General features: G+C 33.8%; 1 protein-coding gene across 2 annotated transcripts in view; it reads left to right on the top strand.

Moving 5' to 3' along the window:
* The window catches only part of LOC139808969 (uncharacterized), a 148,983-nt gene that overhangs the window by 87,268 nt on the left and 42,695 nt on the right, over positions 1-19,020 (top strand). The window contains exon 3 of one of the 2 annotated variants that reach the window (XR_011730993.1): positions 4,752-4,906. Coding sequence is in view for 1 of the 2 variants with exons in the window: in XM_071771531.1 (XP_071627632.1) it covers positions 4,752-4,832 (81 nt within the window). In the remaining variant the exon portion in view is untranslated. Of the gene's footprint in view, positions 1-4,751; positions 15,400-19,020 lie in introns of those variants that run through there. The other variant, XM_071771531.1, reaches the window with a different exon arrangement.

Raw genomic sequence — 19,020 nt, 5'->3', positions numbered from 1 at the left:
GTCGCGCAACGCGATATTCTGCAACGGCGGCGCGGCGGTGCAGCGGTATATGCGTGCGCGATTACGACGCGCGCGTATCTACATAAATTAATTGTGTGATACGCATGCGATGCGTAATGGGCCGCACACACCGTGTGCGCGGCCTGCATAATAATTGCGCATACATAAACCGAGAAGCCCCCCGGATATAACGTTCGAGTATCGTTTGCTTTACCTACAAACGCGCGTTTGCCGACGGTAATCGTTATCTAATGAAACAGTCGGCCGACAAATAGAGTTGGATTGAATTTACTGTTACTACTATACGCGCGACCGGAATTTACCAATAAACGCCTGGAATCAATAAAGCCTATTTAACCGTTATTTTACAGTTTGCGCTGATACTTCAAGCCTGTAATATTTGCAGTCGCACGAATGTGTGGCTCTCTAACTCGTTAATTGCTTGTGGCTTCCTAACATGTAAATTTTCCCTATTGTTCATGATCATGTATTATCTACAATTGTAGATGATTGACGCTATACAAAGGGTCTCCTAATTATCACATTGTTTCTCTTGTCTATAATTTTTTCCCTAAGTAGTAGTCGCGTTAAGAAATATTTTTCCACTTGACATATCATATATTAAACGATATATACTTATCGTATTGTAAGCCAGATAGAAGAAAGGTTCATCATGAGGATAGAATTGGAAATTTCCATAGTATGCTTCCTGATGGTACCGGAAAATTTCCTGGCCATTTTCTTTTTATTCCCATTGCCTTCGTAATATCATACTTACGCGAGAGGCCAATGATATTTCGCACAGCGGCCATCTCGCCGAGCTCCAGTTTATCTCGTTGAGGTTAAATAAAGAAAAAGAAAGATAAGCGAGAGTCGGAAGAGAAGTGAAACGAGAGATTGAGAGAAAAAGAGACCGGAGGGGGATCCTGAAAAAGGAGAAAAAGTCTACACCGAGAAATTGCGAGAAAACGTGGCAAAGCGGCATAAAAAGATCAGAGTGGAAGGGTGCGTAGAAAAGGAGAGTAGCCTGAAGGGATAAGAATCTCCCCGCAAGCTGGCAAATCGGACTTCCAGCTTTTTGAGCTTTACTGGACAAAGTGAAAAATTCTCTGTGCAGGAATAGGATAAGCCCATAATTCACAAAATCTCTTTTCACGTAACTTCATATTGAAAATAAACTTTACAAATCACAGATCTACCTCGTGATTATACCGAATCCTTCGAGTTATCACTTTTGTTGCGAGGAAACCGCGCTCGTTAGCCAAAAGGATCCCTAAGGATATTTGTTTAAGCACCAAGACCACAGTGTCCCCCACAAATTCCTGTGGAATTTACACCTTCGAGAATTCTCTTATATTTTCATGACTTGTCGCCTTCCAATTTGACATTTTTTTACCATTTCCCTGAAATTTTGCACCAACTGCAAGATAATCTCTGTTTCCTTATTAATAAATTTATCTTTTCGCAAGATAAGTTTATATTAATAATTTCTATTACATTAAAAATATCAATAATAATGATTAACTGCGATTTCATTGTTATTCTAAAATTAATCATTATAATATATATCCTCAACTTTTAAATAAAGAAAACTAAGATAAAACTACTTATAAAAGTAAAACAATTAACAAAAAGGAAAAAGTGGACTTTGAAAATCAAACGCGATTAGTTAACGTTATGTAACATTGATTTGATAGATACAAGTTATAAATTATATGTTCTGATTCCACTTTGGGCCATCTTCAACGAAGTGGTGACAGATAAATTAAATAATTTCACGCTCTCCGACGAGCATTAGATGAATATCTCAAGATATTCATCGCCGAGTCCACCTTCACCGCTTCGCTGAAGATGACTGAAAGTAGAATCAAAACGTACGGTTCATAATGTATATCGAATTATTTATTAAATGTTACATTAAGCGCATTTGACTGTCAAAGTCCCCTTTTTCCTCGTTACTCATTTTAATTTCGAAATTCTTTAGTTAATTAATTATTTACTTATAAAAAATTAATTTTTTATGAATATTATGAATATTATGAATGAATTAATTTCTTATGAATCTATTTTTCTCCACTCGCGATATTTACATATGTGTAGATATTGTTATAGATATCTCTGTATAAAAGAAAGCTTATTAATATCTTTTTGCATATACATACACACAACAGCAAGATATTAAAATAGAGAACAATTTATTATCTCTCTCCTGCTCGTGCGGCTTACTGTCCGCGTGAGGAAAAAATGAACAACGCCTGAAAAAGGTGAAAAACCGCACGCAGACGTAATTTTAAAGTCCGCGACACGATCCTGAAATAAATGCCGCGGTGCGTCGCATAATTGCCGAGGTGTTACCGCGCCGTAAAAATGGTGGTCGCGTCGCGAGAAACGACCCGTGAACCGAATAAACGACCGCTGTTTCCCATTTCTCGATCGTAAGCATAGCCCGCATTTAAACTCAAACTCAACGACGCAAAACTTCCGCTCGGCGGGATATCCTCCCGCGTCACTCAAAAATACACCGCTCGCGGCGCACACAGACCGACTAAACAAACCTTGGGTGTAGATTTATAGACGGGCGACACTCCATTGGGAAATCAACATCGTCTGCGCCTTCAGCGATCTCGCGAAAGAGAGCGAAAACTTTTCTAGTTTTCATTGACGACAGTGCCGCTACGCCAAAAGAAAGATGGACAGAAAGATAGACAGACCATCAGATAGACAGATAGATAAAAAAGAGAAAAAGAAAGAGCGCAAACATGACACTATTTATCGGACTCTTATAGTAAAAAGTAAAAAATATATTTATTTTTATTTTTATTATAATTATACTTGTATTAATTTAACATTTATTTTCCTTCGTTATATGTATAAATATCATATGCATTTAATAATGAATCTACAAGAGATAATGTATTCTCAAAGTAAACATTATCATCCGAAGAGAAGTCGTCAATCGACTTGATCTCATCACCACCTCCGGCTTCAACCAACATTAAACTTTCAAGCTGCCACTACTTCCCATGGGGGATGAAATGTGGCAAACGCGCGCTAGCTGCAATTTAACCACGTGCAACCTTTCGAATTTCCACCTCGCCAAAATGTAGGATGTTTTGCAGCTTTTTTATTTCATTGCTACTGTTTTTTGTCTTTGCGTTTTTATGTAAGTAATGACACAAGAATTTTGGCAGAATTTTGGATTTTCCACCTGGATTTTGTCGTCGAATTTCTCCATTTTTGTCTGATAATCTTGTCAATTTTGTCATAATAATCTTGAAACAAATAATTGGAATATAGTAATAAAAAATATTGTGAAAGTTAAGATATCCCTAATAAACTAACTTCAATATCAAAGAAAATGATTATAGTTGAAAATACTATTAAAATATTTTCAATATTATTGTATAAATTTCAAAATACGTAAAAAAAATTCATTTCACTCGTATGTATAACATAAATTATAGTGCCAATAATTGTTATAAACAATTATAACAATTATAACAGTTATAACTTGTCCATATGTGACAACGTGATAAACGAAAGATAGGAAAAGAAGAGACACAATAATACAACAATAGTATTATAATAGAAGAATCATGGCACTTATTCGCACGTGTGTTTCTTAATTTCAACCCCTAGCGAACATGTCCAATAAATATTATAGCAAAAAGAAAAAAGACAAAAAGAGAAAACGAGACAAATGCAAGCAACATTTATTGCCTAATTTTACCTCCATAAACATGTTATGTTATTCGAATAACATTTCTTGCTGTTTAACGCAAAGAAAAAAAATAGATAAAAATATATTTGCTACTAAAATTAGCAAATGTTCATATAAAAGTAATAATAAAGCATCATATTGCTATTAATGTAACTAAAGTCGCAAGAAAATAAATATTATGTTTTAATTCTTATATACATATATGTATTTTGTTTATACATACAAATATCTTTAAAGTGGTCCTTTCGCGGACCCAGCTAGTCAAGTAACAGTCCGTCATGAGGTAATTGAAAACAAACATATTGACAAACATTACACAACATCCCAATAATTATAATAATATAACATGATTTTACACGCACGATTTAATCGTATTTAATTATTTACTAATTAAAAAAATATCACAATAGTAGTGCGGTTGGACTCGATTTAGGTTATGTCAGGCATGACAGTACGAGTAAAGCAATATGCGATTGAATCCACTACTTATTTAACCTCATATATCAGAGCAAAACATTCGGCAAGCCTTTATTTTCAAGGTATGTACGAAATCCGGAAACTTCAGGGAATATTTTAAGACATGAATAATATATTCATCTGATCGCTAAGTACATGTATTATTCGTTGAAAACCTCGGCCGTGGCGATTTGCATCATTCTATATATCTTTCTCGTTCATTAGATGTAAACAAGGATAGAATGACAATGGCACGCTCCGCGAACGCACATTTAGAATGACTTATTTCTTGTAAAGTGTCGGTAACCTCACTTGATTTTTCGTACACATGCCCCTTATTATTACTGTATATTTAACATATATCAAATTTAGGTACTTATCTAATACTTGTTCTCACGAAAGGACCACCTTAAATATCAGCGCGATCGGGATTGGATCAATTTTAATAATACTAGAAAAATAATTTTGGTTAACGTATTAAAAAATTTTTCTTTTTTATTTCGTAATAAAACTAATTCCAAGTGTAAAAGATTTGAAGCTATATATCAACGTACCGATGTTTTTATATTTGCAGTGTTCAGGTGCAGCTTCGGGCGATTTTTCGGAACGAGTAGCAGCGCTTCTACAATCGTCCTCGACTCAAGACGACTGCTAGTAATGCGCTCTATAACACGTGACGGCCCTTTCTTCCCTGGTTCAGCATGTCGACGAAAGGAAGAAAGAGGAAAGGTATCATCCGAAGGGAGAAATGATCCGACGCGAGCGGCGCGTTCTAAATGATTTTTGTCGAGCTAATCTATAAGCTTTAAAACACGTTCCGAGGCAGCGTCTCTACTTTAGGCTTAAGGCTCACTCTCTTTTTTTTTTGTGCGGACGATGCTGCAGCATGACGACAGTGGAACATATGGAAATGTCGCAGGCAAAAATTGTCAGAGCCAAACGCGACTTTCACGAGACTTCGCGTGAAATGGAATGGTTCCCTCTCGAGACTCTTTACTTCGTATTATTTTCGTGAGAAAAATTCCGGTCCTCGCATCGATATTGTTACATGCAAATTAACTTTTAACGCCGCAAATTGTATTTATGTAACGCGATTATAAGCACAGCAATTAAGATTATTGCGTGTAAAAAATTTAATAATTTATTTCTGTGAAAAAAATTACCTATTCTTAAACCAGCATGATTAAATATGATCAATTTCATAATTTATGTGTTAAACATCAATTCTTTATTTAAAATCATTGCTTATTTTATTTTTATTAGAAGAGGTCTATTTAAAAATCTAAGGGGATTCAACATATAATTGGCAACTTACACACATTTCAGAAAAAAAAATGAAGTGATGACCTCGTACTACAAATGCAAACAAATTTCACGGAAATTCCCTTGTAATAGAATTCTATGTGGCCCATGACATAGCTAACACTCGTATCCATGTATCTACAACGTCGAGTAACAAGGTCTACGAGTGAGAGGTGCGCGAGGATAATGTCCGGTCAAAGTTTTCTACCGTTGGAAAAGCGACGAGTGCGTGAATAGTGTGCGTGTGTTTGTCTGTGTGTGTGGGTGTGTGTGCGCGGAGAGGTCGGGAAATGTGAGAGATAGTTTCGAAAGCGCGGTGGGTGGGTGTCGGAATGGCGGTGATCTTCCTGGTGAGGGCGCAGGCGTTAAATTTCCAGATAGCCCCGGCAAATAAGTGCCGCGTAGATAAGCGCGGAAAAACCATGCCAACCTGGGGGTTAGGGAAACGGGTAGGGAAAGGGGATACTTACGGATACTGGAAAAAGCGAAAAGAGAGCCACGCCGTGAAAACGGGCGCGATAATGGCGCGGAAATGGTGTCGGCATACGTAGCGAACGAAAAGAAAGAGCGACGCCGAAATTACGAGTCACCCAGTATGGGAGAGGAAGCTAGAATTAGGCAATTAGGATCGTATCCAGGGAAAAATCGGTACGTAATGATTCAAGAAGTTATCATCTCAGAAAGAGAAAGATAATTAGATAATTATACAAATATAGCAGCATTAATTTGAAGAATTAATGTAATAAGTAATAGATAAAAAGATAAAAGAGAAAAATACATTAATAAAATATTAACCAATCCAAACAAAATATTAAAAACTCTTCTAATATTTTAAATGTATATAAAATAAGAGGAATTTTATATTTTTTCCAAAGTAAATTTCTCTACGTTATTTTTTAAGTAAAATTATATTTTGTGCTCTATTCCCGGTATATCAATTTTTTAATCCTAGATATAATAGAGGTTCTATTTAAAGTAACTTTCGTTTAAATTTACATCATGCGATATTATATTAATAATGATTCTAAAAAGTTAATAGAAGAAAGAAGGCAAACTATATATTATGAAATTGCATGACTGGTACAATTTTTTACTATCGTTTAATTTTCTTCGCGACCGTCGGTGTTCTCGATTATACGAATGATTGCGATATTTACAGTGAAGGATGCGTAGCTATTTCACGCTCCCTGTATTGAATCCCGTGCAGCGAGATCTATAAATTGACGCCGTTATACAAACGTTACGTATACATATGTGGAAGCATGAATATTCACGCTATGAAAGATATACTGAGGCCCGAACGCTGTGAATATCGATATTCAAGATTACCTAACCGCGAGCGAAGCGTGAAATATTTAGGTCTACGTGCCGAAATGTTCTAAAAACCGCGATAGTATATGCGGCGCATTTGCATGACACGTTTATATTTTATGAGTGGCTTCGACAAATATATCTTAAAGCTTTTGAGGCATCAAAAGCGGAGGGACGCAAATATAATTTACACGGAATTAAGAATTATAAATTTCAAAGTTTGAAAAATATAAGAATGTATTTATAAACTCGCACACACACACACAAAATTTATTGAAATTATTGGATAATTATAATAAAGATTAATTTATGTTTAATTACGTCAATATAGATATAAATGGATTTTATATTCAAATAGAATAAAATAACATATAAAAATATTATTGTATGCTATAAAATATTCTAAAAGTTATTTATTATTCAAAAAGAAATTTAAAACTGATTTACGTTATTTCAAGAATCACGTTTCTAGAATATCAGAATCGTTTTCACAGAATTGAAACTTATCAAGTGATTATCTAGCCAATTATGACGGATTATATTTTCTTTTTCCACAAATATCACTAATGCCGCAAAGTCCGTGACGAAACGGAATCGCATTATTACTCGGGTAACTCATTCATCATAATTAATCGTGTACGTCACAGTCAATCAATATTGCTTTATTGGCTCCGTTACACGGTATGCCACTTGGAATTTCTGTGCAAAAGTGGGTCGCAAGAGCAAAATACGAAAATATCAAGATCATTTAGTTTGCCTTACAGATGAAATCACAAATTTCCATCATTTCATCCGATAAATTGCCATAATAAGACCGTTACATTTTTGGAAAGCGTGCAAATTATCATCATAATCGTCAATCTCAGCAACGCTGAAAGATAAAAATTTGAAATACTTAGGCCCGGTTGCATAATTCACTCTTCGTCTCTTTCTAAAGAGAACAGTTACAAAGAGATGAAGAGTGAGTTAAGCTAAGTTATGCGACGTTAATGCAACTGGGCCTTAAAGCATTAATAAACCTTGATGTATATTGCCCGAGAAGTAACCGGTAAACATCTCAAAAAGTAATAAATTCAAATAATATCAATAGTAATAATAATGATCACTCAACGATCTTAAATTCATTTTCGGATTAACTTCAATTGCTAAAATTGTCCAATTTGATTACGTTGAGATATATTTCATTGAGTCATGCGAAAAGCCGAGTAATAGTGGATTTTTTATCAGACGTACGGAATACAGCCGCTACTGACCTATTTGTTCTCTGGCGCTACTTTCCGCTGAGTATCGAATAGCACCATTATTCCCGGGAATATTTTACGAAACGGTACGTCGCGAAGTAGAACTGATCGAGTTTCGATTAAATTCTCGACAATGAAAGGACAACGCTGAAACTGGCGGCGACGGAACGCTCTTTTCCTCTCTCTGTCTGAAAGTTCGATTTTCCTCTCGGTGGAAAAATGGAAACGCACACCCACGGCAGACAACGCAAATAAGAATACTAAATGAAGTTTGCTATTCAGCTGCCTAACATTATGTGGTAGCTATAAAATATATATATTATATAACACGATATTGGCTCATTCATTATACTAATTATTCTCGTACGTCTACAAAATTTCGATTAAATATTTTACGTCACCTCTAAGTTCACAATTAATCAATTCAATTTGCATATGAATGGATACATGAAGAAAGTATATTGCATTAAGGTTATCGAGTTGCAAAAATGTGATTGGCAATGGCAAGAATATAATTTAAGACTATCTCGATAAGTTACTCATTAAAAAGCTAATTTCCATAAGTATCAAATTACTAAATTAAATAGAAAATATATAATAAAAAATAACAATTTATTCAAATTAAAGGTATTAAAAAATACGATATTTCTTATTTACTTTTTCCTTTTATTTATTACTTTTAAATCGCAAAAAAAGATTAAAATAATTAAGAAAATATCTGACAATCTGAGATCTCGATAATAATAATATTTTATTATAATTGTTATTTACTATAAAACGTATATATAATTTTGTTATATATAAAATAATATCTCTTTTGTATTCAACTATCAAGAGTTTAGTTTCACAAGTGTTAATTAATGTTTCAATCCTTTGATATTAACGCGATTCATATTCAATCAAACTGGAAATATTACAACATACTTTCTATAAATTCACGATTATAATGCCGTGAATAACTTCTATACAATATGACTTTAATGATTCAATTCGTAAATGAAATTAAATATAGCCTAACAAAGCTACGTTTTGATATAATAGGCAGTATGTCGTATCGTTTCCGACAATAGAGTGGACAGTATGGTACAAATTGTATTTCAAAATCAATATTCGCATAAACGCCAATGTATCACTATGCTTCAGTTAAATTAGAATTTCGTAGCAGTATGTACTCAATACGCATAAATGTATTAACATAAATAAATCCAATCAGTATTGAAACATTGTTACAAACAAAACGATATAATATAGAAATACAAATAGATATTGGCGCATTATTTATACATTATTACTAATCAAACAGATAAACCTCTAATTCATGACGTGAAGAAACTTTTAATCAAGATTCCGCGATAAAAACTTGGTATAACAAAAACGGGATGGCAAAAATTATTTTGAGGAAAAACGATGCACCGTAATATTTAACATCAGTTACTATATGTAATTGCGAGATACATGCAGCCGCCAATGGAAATACGAGAAATACGTGATTTCGCGAACGAAATGATTTCACCGATAGTGCCGCTATCGTCAGTCGGTGCTTTAACTTTTGTTAGAGCCGATCGTATAAATAATGCCGATACGAATAAATGTTTGCAATGAAAGCACAGAGACATTCGCGGACTCCGGTTCGTTACTCCGCGCGCTCGCCCCGCCGCGCTGTTTTTCCGCTGACAAAGTAAACTCGGTACATTTTGAAACGCAAAACAACCCGAGAATCGAAGTCTGAATGCTAGTCCGTTGCGTGCAGCAGTTTCACCACAACCAGTAGTAACTGTATTTATCCGGTCGGCCGCAACAACCGGTATTATTAATGCTTCTGTATCGACCACATGCTACAAATTCAACCGTGGATTATAGACACGTTGGAAACGTGTGCAAAATTCGTAGGATACGCCGAAAGAAGTCTTTGTATATCGACAATATGGATGCGTTGTACTTTTCAGAGATAAAATCTCGAATTTTCGCAAACATAAAAGTCAGATAATGGTAGCTCTATGAATAATCTTAAAATATTTCATATCTGTAACTCTATGGAACAAACATGATTTCACAACGAATAAAAGCAAAGAATCTTAGATATAAAAATAACAAAAAGAGATAGAATATATGTAAAAAAATTACAATATTCCTCACTTTAAATTCGAATAAGCAATGGCGTATATCATGTATACATAACACAAGTATTATTTTTATATAATTTTCTAACTATAAATACAAATAAAGCTAAAAGCTGTTAAATTAAAACTTGGCTGATTCTTATATTTGGAGATGTAAAAAGTTCACATATATGTTCTTCGACAATGTATTCTTCGCGAGACGATATGAATTTTTCGGATTTTGATATTTTTGGATAAATTAGAGTATATATAACCGCTTTTTAGAGTATGCAGGATTTATATGGAATTGTGCGGAGTTTATTTCCATCATTCACTCTTTACATATAGAGAATTCATTTTCCTTCAGTGTAACATAATTTAGTAAAATATTGCGAGCTGAAACTCGCTAATAACTCTGTTGCATATTTGATGATCGTTCTCTTGATGATGTTTTTTTTTCGAACATTAAAAGGATATTCATGTTCGTGCAAATATGTGTAACATAGAATATTCTCTAATATCAATTACGATTTGCCGTCTTGAAAAATTCTTTTTTTTTTTTTTATTGTTATTATTCGCCAGTTTCGAAACTAAAAGTCAAACGCGGACGTTGGAATCTCGAAATAGCCGCAAATGCGGCGAGGAAACAATTGTGCGGAAATTTCGCGCATTACTCGCGCGCAACGTGGCTTCCGCTCTATGTGGACGACCACGAACGGTAAAGGCGGTTAACCGATCAGCCACGGTACTCAATATCATTAAGGCTTTCCATATTTATGGTCTGTCAAGCACGGTCGCGCGGTTACGAATTTATCGTGAAACCGAATTACGCATAGAATTATTTTTGTCATAACCGCAAATATATGAAACGTTTAGTTTACGTTAAATCCGTGTTATCCCTTCGTCAATATTTAGGCTAAGACATCTGAGACCAAAAGTTTGTGTTGTTACAGAAATATTCTTTCCGGAGGTATTAGATTTTGTTATCATATATCTTATTATAGTATGATAGATAGTAATATATATAGAACAGATATTTTTATTATAATAGTTTTGTTACCTTATTTTCAAGAAATTATATTTCAAAAAATATATAATTTCAGAGAATTATATAAAAATATTTACAATTTAAATTTTTAGGTGGTTAAAGTTTAATATGTCATATTTAAATGCTAAATTTTAATCGCAAAAATTAATATTAGTTTTATGGCAATTTCATAAAATATAATTTTCTATTGTTCAATTTTCTATTAAAGCTTATATTGATTATAACTACAATATTTCCAAAATTTATATGAATTAATCATAAAGAAAAATTTTTTGCTGAATTAAAATTGAGAACAGCTTTGCAAAGTTGATGTTTAATTTCTATATAAAAATAACAGAGGCATCAGCTTAAACAAATTGTTATTTTCATATAAAAATAACTATAAGTAAACATAAGAATTTCTTTATCGTTGTTTTATAAATAGTATAGGCTTTCCATGACACTGACGCTAGATCCGCTTGGAGAATGCGAAACAGTAACATATTCCGTCGTGCGGAACACCACTCCCTCCCAGAATATCCAACTGAAATTCAATCTCCAACACCCTTCTTCACGCTCCGAACTTGGACCGACCTTTTTATCCGCCGATCAGAAAGTTTCACGGAATTAATTAAAGGCACGTTAACTTCCCTCTCTCGCGTTTTGCCGCTCTACGAATACGGATAATCGGTTGCCTCACCCACCCGCGACCGACGGCTTGTCCACCCCAAGAACCAGCGACGGTTCTTTGTTCCTTCTGTCTGTCGCAAAATCAGGTAAACGAGAAGAGAATTATCTGATCTTGTTGTTCCGTTCTCATCATGTTCAAACTAAACTTGAACTTTTTAGAAATTCGTGATTCTTAAGCTCTTGACCGAAAACTTGATCGAAAAAGACACGGAAACAAGTAATTTTATTCATAATTTATCATGTATAAGATATAGTATCAGTAACTCATGTTGATAATCGAATATTACAAATATCGCATTGATTGTAATATTTGAAGCTTAGATTTCATTCTCACTAGGAAATTCAAAGCGAATTATATCTAACAAAGAGAAGAGTCTCGAGAGAAGCTTAAAACTCGTTTCCCTGACAATTGTGTATGCGTTTATTATTATTATTACTATTATTATTGTGATTATTATTATAGGGACCGACATCGCTTTTGGCCAAGACCAATGAAAAATAGACTCGTGTATACAGAGTGTCTCACAGCATATTATAGTATGAAATAAAATCCATTGTTTTGTATCACTTTGAAAAATTATTTAAAATGTAAATGACTATAACTTGTTAACCAACTCTATCATTAAGTATTAAATTCTATATTAGATTTTATGCATACATACAATCAAATATTTTTTCTCATAAAATATGAGAAATGATAAAAAGCTCTGTATACATCTTGATACATGTGAAAAAAAGGCAACGACAGTCAAAGCGATTGAAATGTCTGATCGAACTATTATTACGTAAACTACGCACTAGCCACTAAGTTCCACGATCGATAGCCGTAATTTACCGTTAAAAGGAAGTAACGTAAGGTAACTTTAAACTCACGATTAGCGAGTAAGTCTTGCTCACGGAGAGCCCAGCTGCTCCCGGTAATACGCCTCTCCCTTCCCTCAACTCTCTGTCATCTTTTTTTCCCGCCTATCCTATAGTCCTCGACGAGCTCGTTGCACCGGGTTGGCCTGTCTCCGACCTTTTTCTCTTATTCGCACAGAGGCCAACCGCGCGCAGCTGGGTTAAGGATCAGAAGGATCTGATTAAATTGCTCGCGCGGGATGCGCCCGCAGGTGCGACGTTGACTACGCCGGGAAAATCCATATCGCCGTCGTCTCGAGAGCGCTATCGCGTGTCGAGAATCCACCCAGTTCTGAATTGTGAATTCGCGACATCTGCGGATACGCGAAAACCGGAAAAGGAAATCACGTTCCCGAAATTAGAGACATGGGGAAAAACGCATTTATTGTATTATCATTTTCTGAGCATATCCGCGGGAAAATCAGTATGTAATCTTCTTGAAATTGCTTCCCTCTACTAAAACGAGTTGCGAATTCGTGACATATATATAGATATACGATATACACCGTGATATACACCGCAAAAGATATTCCAATCCCGAAATTAAAAGCGTGTGAAAAGATGCAGTTTTGTTGACTGTCATCAAACAGTTCAATTTAATTAATATTAAATCGACGAGGCACCGTAAAGTGCCGCATAAGGTACGGGCAAATGTCGGAATACGCCGAAAATTCCAATCGGCCGGATGTGAAATGTCAGCATTTCTCGAGGCGCGAATGCGAACGCGATGTATTCGATCAGGACGCGATGACATTTCTGCGAAACGTTCACGCGGAACATCTTCGGAATTTCATTCTGACAGGATGCGAACGGGGCATTTCCTTCGGATACCCGTCGCTCCGGGAAATAATAAGAGTACAACGACGTACAGTACAGGTCGCACCAGTTTGGTGTCTCACGCGCGAGCAAAGATTTTTTTAAAATATTTCTATTCAAGAGAGTTCAAGATTCTTGATTCCTCGAAGATGTATACTGAAAGTTTGTAATCAGAAAGATCCTGCCGAACCTCACACGTACGTACGTATCTCTGTTATCGGTATACCGAGATGAATCCCAGCGAAAGTCCGCGGCTGCGGTTGTACTGGTTTTCGGCTCAGATTTATCTAGATAATTATTACTATTATCGGTGTAAGAATATGCGAGATCGGAATCAGAAATTATCCAGATGGTGAGATTATGCGCGCAGCACGTATAATTATACGGAGTGTGCCAAGTTCATTACCTTACTTTTTAAAAACAGATTCTTGGACGAAGTTAAAATTATAAAATAGTTATAAATTGATTATTACAAATTGTAAGTACTAATCAATTTTTTGTAAAATATCTCATATCATTACTAAGATAAATATTAAGAAGTAAAAGAAATTGCAAACTTTGATGACACTTTATCAAATTATCTTTAAAAAAATTAAATCAGATTTATTGATTAATGTCGTTAAAAAACGATATGGTGTATACTTGGAACACTCGGTATATATAAAAATATACTTATGTGTATAACGCGTGTATATAATATACGTATAAAGGCGAGAATGAACAAACTCTCTGGCGGAGAAATATAAATATAAAAAATGCGTATATATATATATATATTATATACATATGAATAACCTACGAATAAGAGGTAACTATCCGTTGGTACATATCGCACGTATGACCGAAGGGGGCGAGGAGAGAACAATCGGGAAATATCGCTTCAGAAGTCAACGAGGACAATGCGAGAGTGGAAGAAGCAAAAGGGACGCACCAAAGGAAAGGTCCAATATCGAAGTAATATGACTTCACGATATTAAAAGATATGCAAACGTGCGCTGCTGCGTCGTGCATTTCTCTCTCGCTAACTGCCGTTAACGTTGAAGTGATTTACAGATAAGGATATTTCACGTCGCATTTACATCGAGATTTGTGTAGCCGATGCTTCGATTTTATACTTTTAAAGAATCTTAAATAAAGATAGATTGGCAATTCCGAGAATAAAAACATTCTAATTCTTCTTAAATCTTAACATGAAAGTCTCTTAAAACTTTCTTTCCTGATGTATTTAATTATTACTTGAGTGAGTTATAAAAAGAGCGGATGCAAAAGTTACATTATATATTAATAACTATATAAAAAAAAGTTAAAGAAAAAAATAAAAAATTAAATATATCAGATAAACATAAACATTAAGTTTTTTTAAAAAAAAGCAAGTGACATAATTTTACAATAAAATTATTATGAGAATTTTTCTCAAATTAAACTTATAGCAGTTCAATGTTATTTCCGCGAAATAATTACCAAAATTAAAAATATAATATATTTTTCTCGTAACGCATAAGCCTAACAATATAAATATGGATATAATCTTCTTCTCGTAGTTGCCAATTTTATGATGTTACTTATATACTTTTCGATCTTTTCTACAGTGTTGCTTCCAATGGTATCAATATTCGACATGATAACGCGTATAAGAATAAGGCAAACGATAAAATCTTACTCATTCGATCTGCCGCGGGTCGGATCGATTGTACAGTTATACAGTGTATCGAAAACGAAAGTGAGAAATTGAGGGGGCTACTTTTGGAATGAGTCCCCGTAGACGAAGCCATGACGACGACACCACAAAATCTCATGACACAACGAATGTAATAAAAAAAAGTTCTTCGTTTTTTACACATTGCGTGTTTATTAATATATCCCACCTTAAAAATGTTAAAATATTTCGTCAATATAAGAAGAAAGAGTATATATTTTTTTTTAATTTATTTATTTCAACGATGTCATTCTATATTCTTTTTTCATATATACAGTAACTCACAAAACTGATCAAATCATACCATTGTTACGTATTTCTTTTGAAAATTTGTGAAAAGATTCATAGCAAAAGCATAGATATTTGTCTAATTATATTATTATAGTCTTTATATTAAAAGCCGTTTTCGTCGAGTGCCTTTTTCGAATAAGTTAGTAAATAATTATTATGCAATATATTTGATTCGCGTCAACGACAATTTCGCGTCTATGTGTGTGAGTGTGTGTGTGAGTGTGTGTGTGTGTGTGAGTGTGTGTGTGTGTGTGTGTGTGTGTGTGTATATGTGTGAAAAGTCATTGTATATTATTTATATTATATATATTTTTATATTTTACATCTCTTTATTATTTGCAGTTATTAATGCTAGTTTTACCTCGACAATATAGATAAAATTTTTAATAATTGATTCAAATATTTTTACTTGATAATATTGATTTACAATCGTGTAATTTGTAAACAATAATAAAACAAGAGTATCTATATTTTAAAGCATTTTAATCAAAAATATAATTCAAGCCACGAAAATATATGCAAGTACACGAAAATACGACCTGATATATTTTACATTGAGATTCACACTAATACCAAAATTTATTTGAAATATAAATCCATTTTAATATAAGACTTCATTTTAACATATAATACTTTATTACTTATTTAATAAAATTTTCTAATATCAACGTCGTCAATTTAAAACTGATTATTGCTAGTCACGGTTTCTTAAACCTTTATCTTTCGTGTATGAGTGTATATTATTTTAGATTATAAATACATAATCGAATCGTAATATTTACAAATTCCATATTCATCGATTTTCACGAATATTTTTACACATATTTTTTCTCATTTTTATCGTGATCATTTATCCATATTTTCAATCCCATAAAAATGTATAGCCAGCTGCATATATCTATCATACGGATGCAAAACAGAAATTCGGGTATTAACTATGCGGGGAAATCTATGCTCAGGCTGTTTTTCTTTTTACATAAATCACTACAATTTTTATCTTCTTACGGGTAAATAATGCCCATGGAATTAATCATAACAGTACTTTATGAATATAATAGCAAATCAAATATTTATTCGTACTACAGATATTTCCATCGATCGGAAATATACATGTAAAAATTTTTATTTGACCGAAAAATAAAAATGCAAACAAAAGCTGAATCTTATTTCGAATTCTGTGAAAATTGTTTCCTGACAAGATGTATTCGCAAGGTAAGTATAGAGATTTATGTTGCAAATGGCATAATAAATTAAATTCTAAAGTGCATTTACTTATTACTTTTCCGGAAAAAAACACGTTTTCTTAAAATGCTTTTTTACTCTCTTTTGCAAAATATATAATAAAATATCCTACCCGTAAAACATGGCTTACGTAGAATAATGATAATGTGTAAGTGAATAATGGTATTACAATAAAATAAAAAAAATTATTATTATAGAAGTATGATTTAAAATAATAACTCCAATACTTTTAAAATATTTAGGGATAAGAAAGCAGAAATGGGTAAACTTTATAATAAACAAAACGTTCGTGTTTCTCGTTAAAGTAAATAGTCCATCAATTTTTATGTATGTTTCACTGAAGTTCATCGTGTTTCTAAATTTATTTTACCAATCCCTATTATATCTTTTACGGTTCATTGCCTTCGCAAAGCCCTTTGGCTCTCAAAACGAGAGAAATCCGATTTTTACCACTGTTCCACGCAATAGCTTGAATAAAATGGATCAGATCACGACTATAATATTCAAACGGGAAAAAAAGGAGACATTCATTCAATTATACGCGAAATCCATTTGCGAGTCGAAGCGGTTTGACTAAACGTCGAGATCGTTTCGCGTTTCCCGAACATCGGCGCTCCCGGGAAAATCCCGCAGGATATAGTTTTTCCTCTCTATATAGATATCTCGTCGAGTGGCGCGGAAGTAAAATGGATACGCAGCGGGACGATAAATCGTCACACGCAGGACCTTCCTAGCGTTTTGTGCTCAACAACGGCCAGGAACAAAAGGGAGGTGCGTCACGTTCGGCTCGATTCGGATCCGACTGGAATTTCGCCCCGACGAAAATTTTCATCGCTAGCGCGTAGCTATTTATTTTATTCTCGCTCGCATGAATCGGATTCTGCGTCGTGTTCGCGATCTACGTGCGATAAATCATCTCGATCCTGCAGCCAAACGCCGCGTGCTGCGATCAAAAATAGAACAAAAAACGAACGACGGAAATGCAACAGAGCGGACTTTGAAAAATTCATCTCGCCCGAGAGGAGTGATTCTGGATTTTTCCTCCTTTTTCACCTTTTTTTTTCATTAAAATCCTACGAGCATAACCGGCGAACGCTTCCTGATTTTGCATTCACACCGATTTCATTTATAAAAATAATTGGCGTCGACAAATTAAAATATGCCGTTGATTTATTATTTACTGTTAGTTACTCTCTGCGATACATGAATATTTTTAAAATTTTTGCATTTATTCGCATGTGTCCTTCTATCGTTGTTATTATTACTATTTTTTGAATGTTTTGATTATAATAAAATATCGCAGAGCGAACCTATGACGACATAGGCTTTCTATAAAGAAGATTTGTTTAATATACGCTAAAAAATCGAATTGCTAATTATCGTATCAAAGATTGTGTCAGACATATTCAAAATAAATTTCAATATAATCTTGTCAAAGGTATTTGAATGAAACGATAAATTTTAAAATTCGATGAATTAGATGAATTTGCGCATAAACGTGCGTACTTTAATAGGATTTTTCACATATTTTATTAATTAGTTACGTAGCTTTCCCATGAAAAGAATCCATATAAAAAACGGATATCACACAAAGAGAAATTAGAATAAATATATAGATTTTTATTAATTCAGTAGAAGACAACCAGCGAAATAAAGCAGCGCACATATGAAATTCTCGACATTCAGTCGAAATGCGAGATACCGAAAATATCGTTGCGCGAGTAAACGAATAATAATAATTATTCATGCAAATGCAATAAATAAATTCACTCACCGAACGATGACAATCCCGGTCCCGCTGTTTCCGCATTCCATTCCTGTTATAAAAATTTAAATTTATTAATAAAAAGAATAAGAAGCCATATGTAAATCGTATTTGGATAAACACACGTGTAACAAAAATGTAGCACATATTTTATATAATTATAATATGTTTTTTTTAACCTGTTTAATATTATAATTATGTTTTACGTTAATCGCGAATATGTGTGTGTTTAATTTTACAGCTGTTTCATACGTGAAAAGCTTTTGCAAAATTCAAACAATTTTCGCAGACAAAGTTTATGAGTTAATAATGCGAAACGTAAGCTGCATGTAAACTGTAAAGCATCTCTTTCTCTAACAAATGAAATCTAATATATATCCAATAAATGAGGATTACCTATATATAATTTCACACAGCATTTAGATACCCCAGCTGCACACGGTAATGAATATGATGATCCTTA

Source organism: Temnothorax longispinosus, chromosome 1 (genome assembly GCF_030848805.1).
Source record: "Temnothorax longispinosus isolate EJ_2023e chromosome 1, Tlon_JGU_v1, whole genome shotgun sequence".
Classification (NCBI taxonomy): Eukaryota; Metazoa; Arthropoda; class Insecta; order Hymenoptera; family Formicidae; genus Temnothorax; species Temnothorax longispinosus.
Note: the sequence above shows the minus strand (reverse complement) of the source record. Positions and strands in the feature narration are given on the sequence as shown.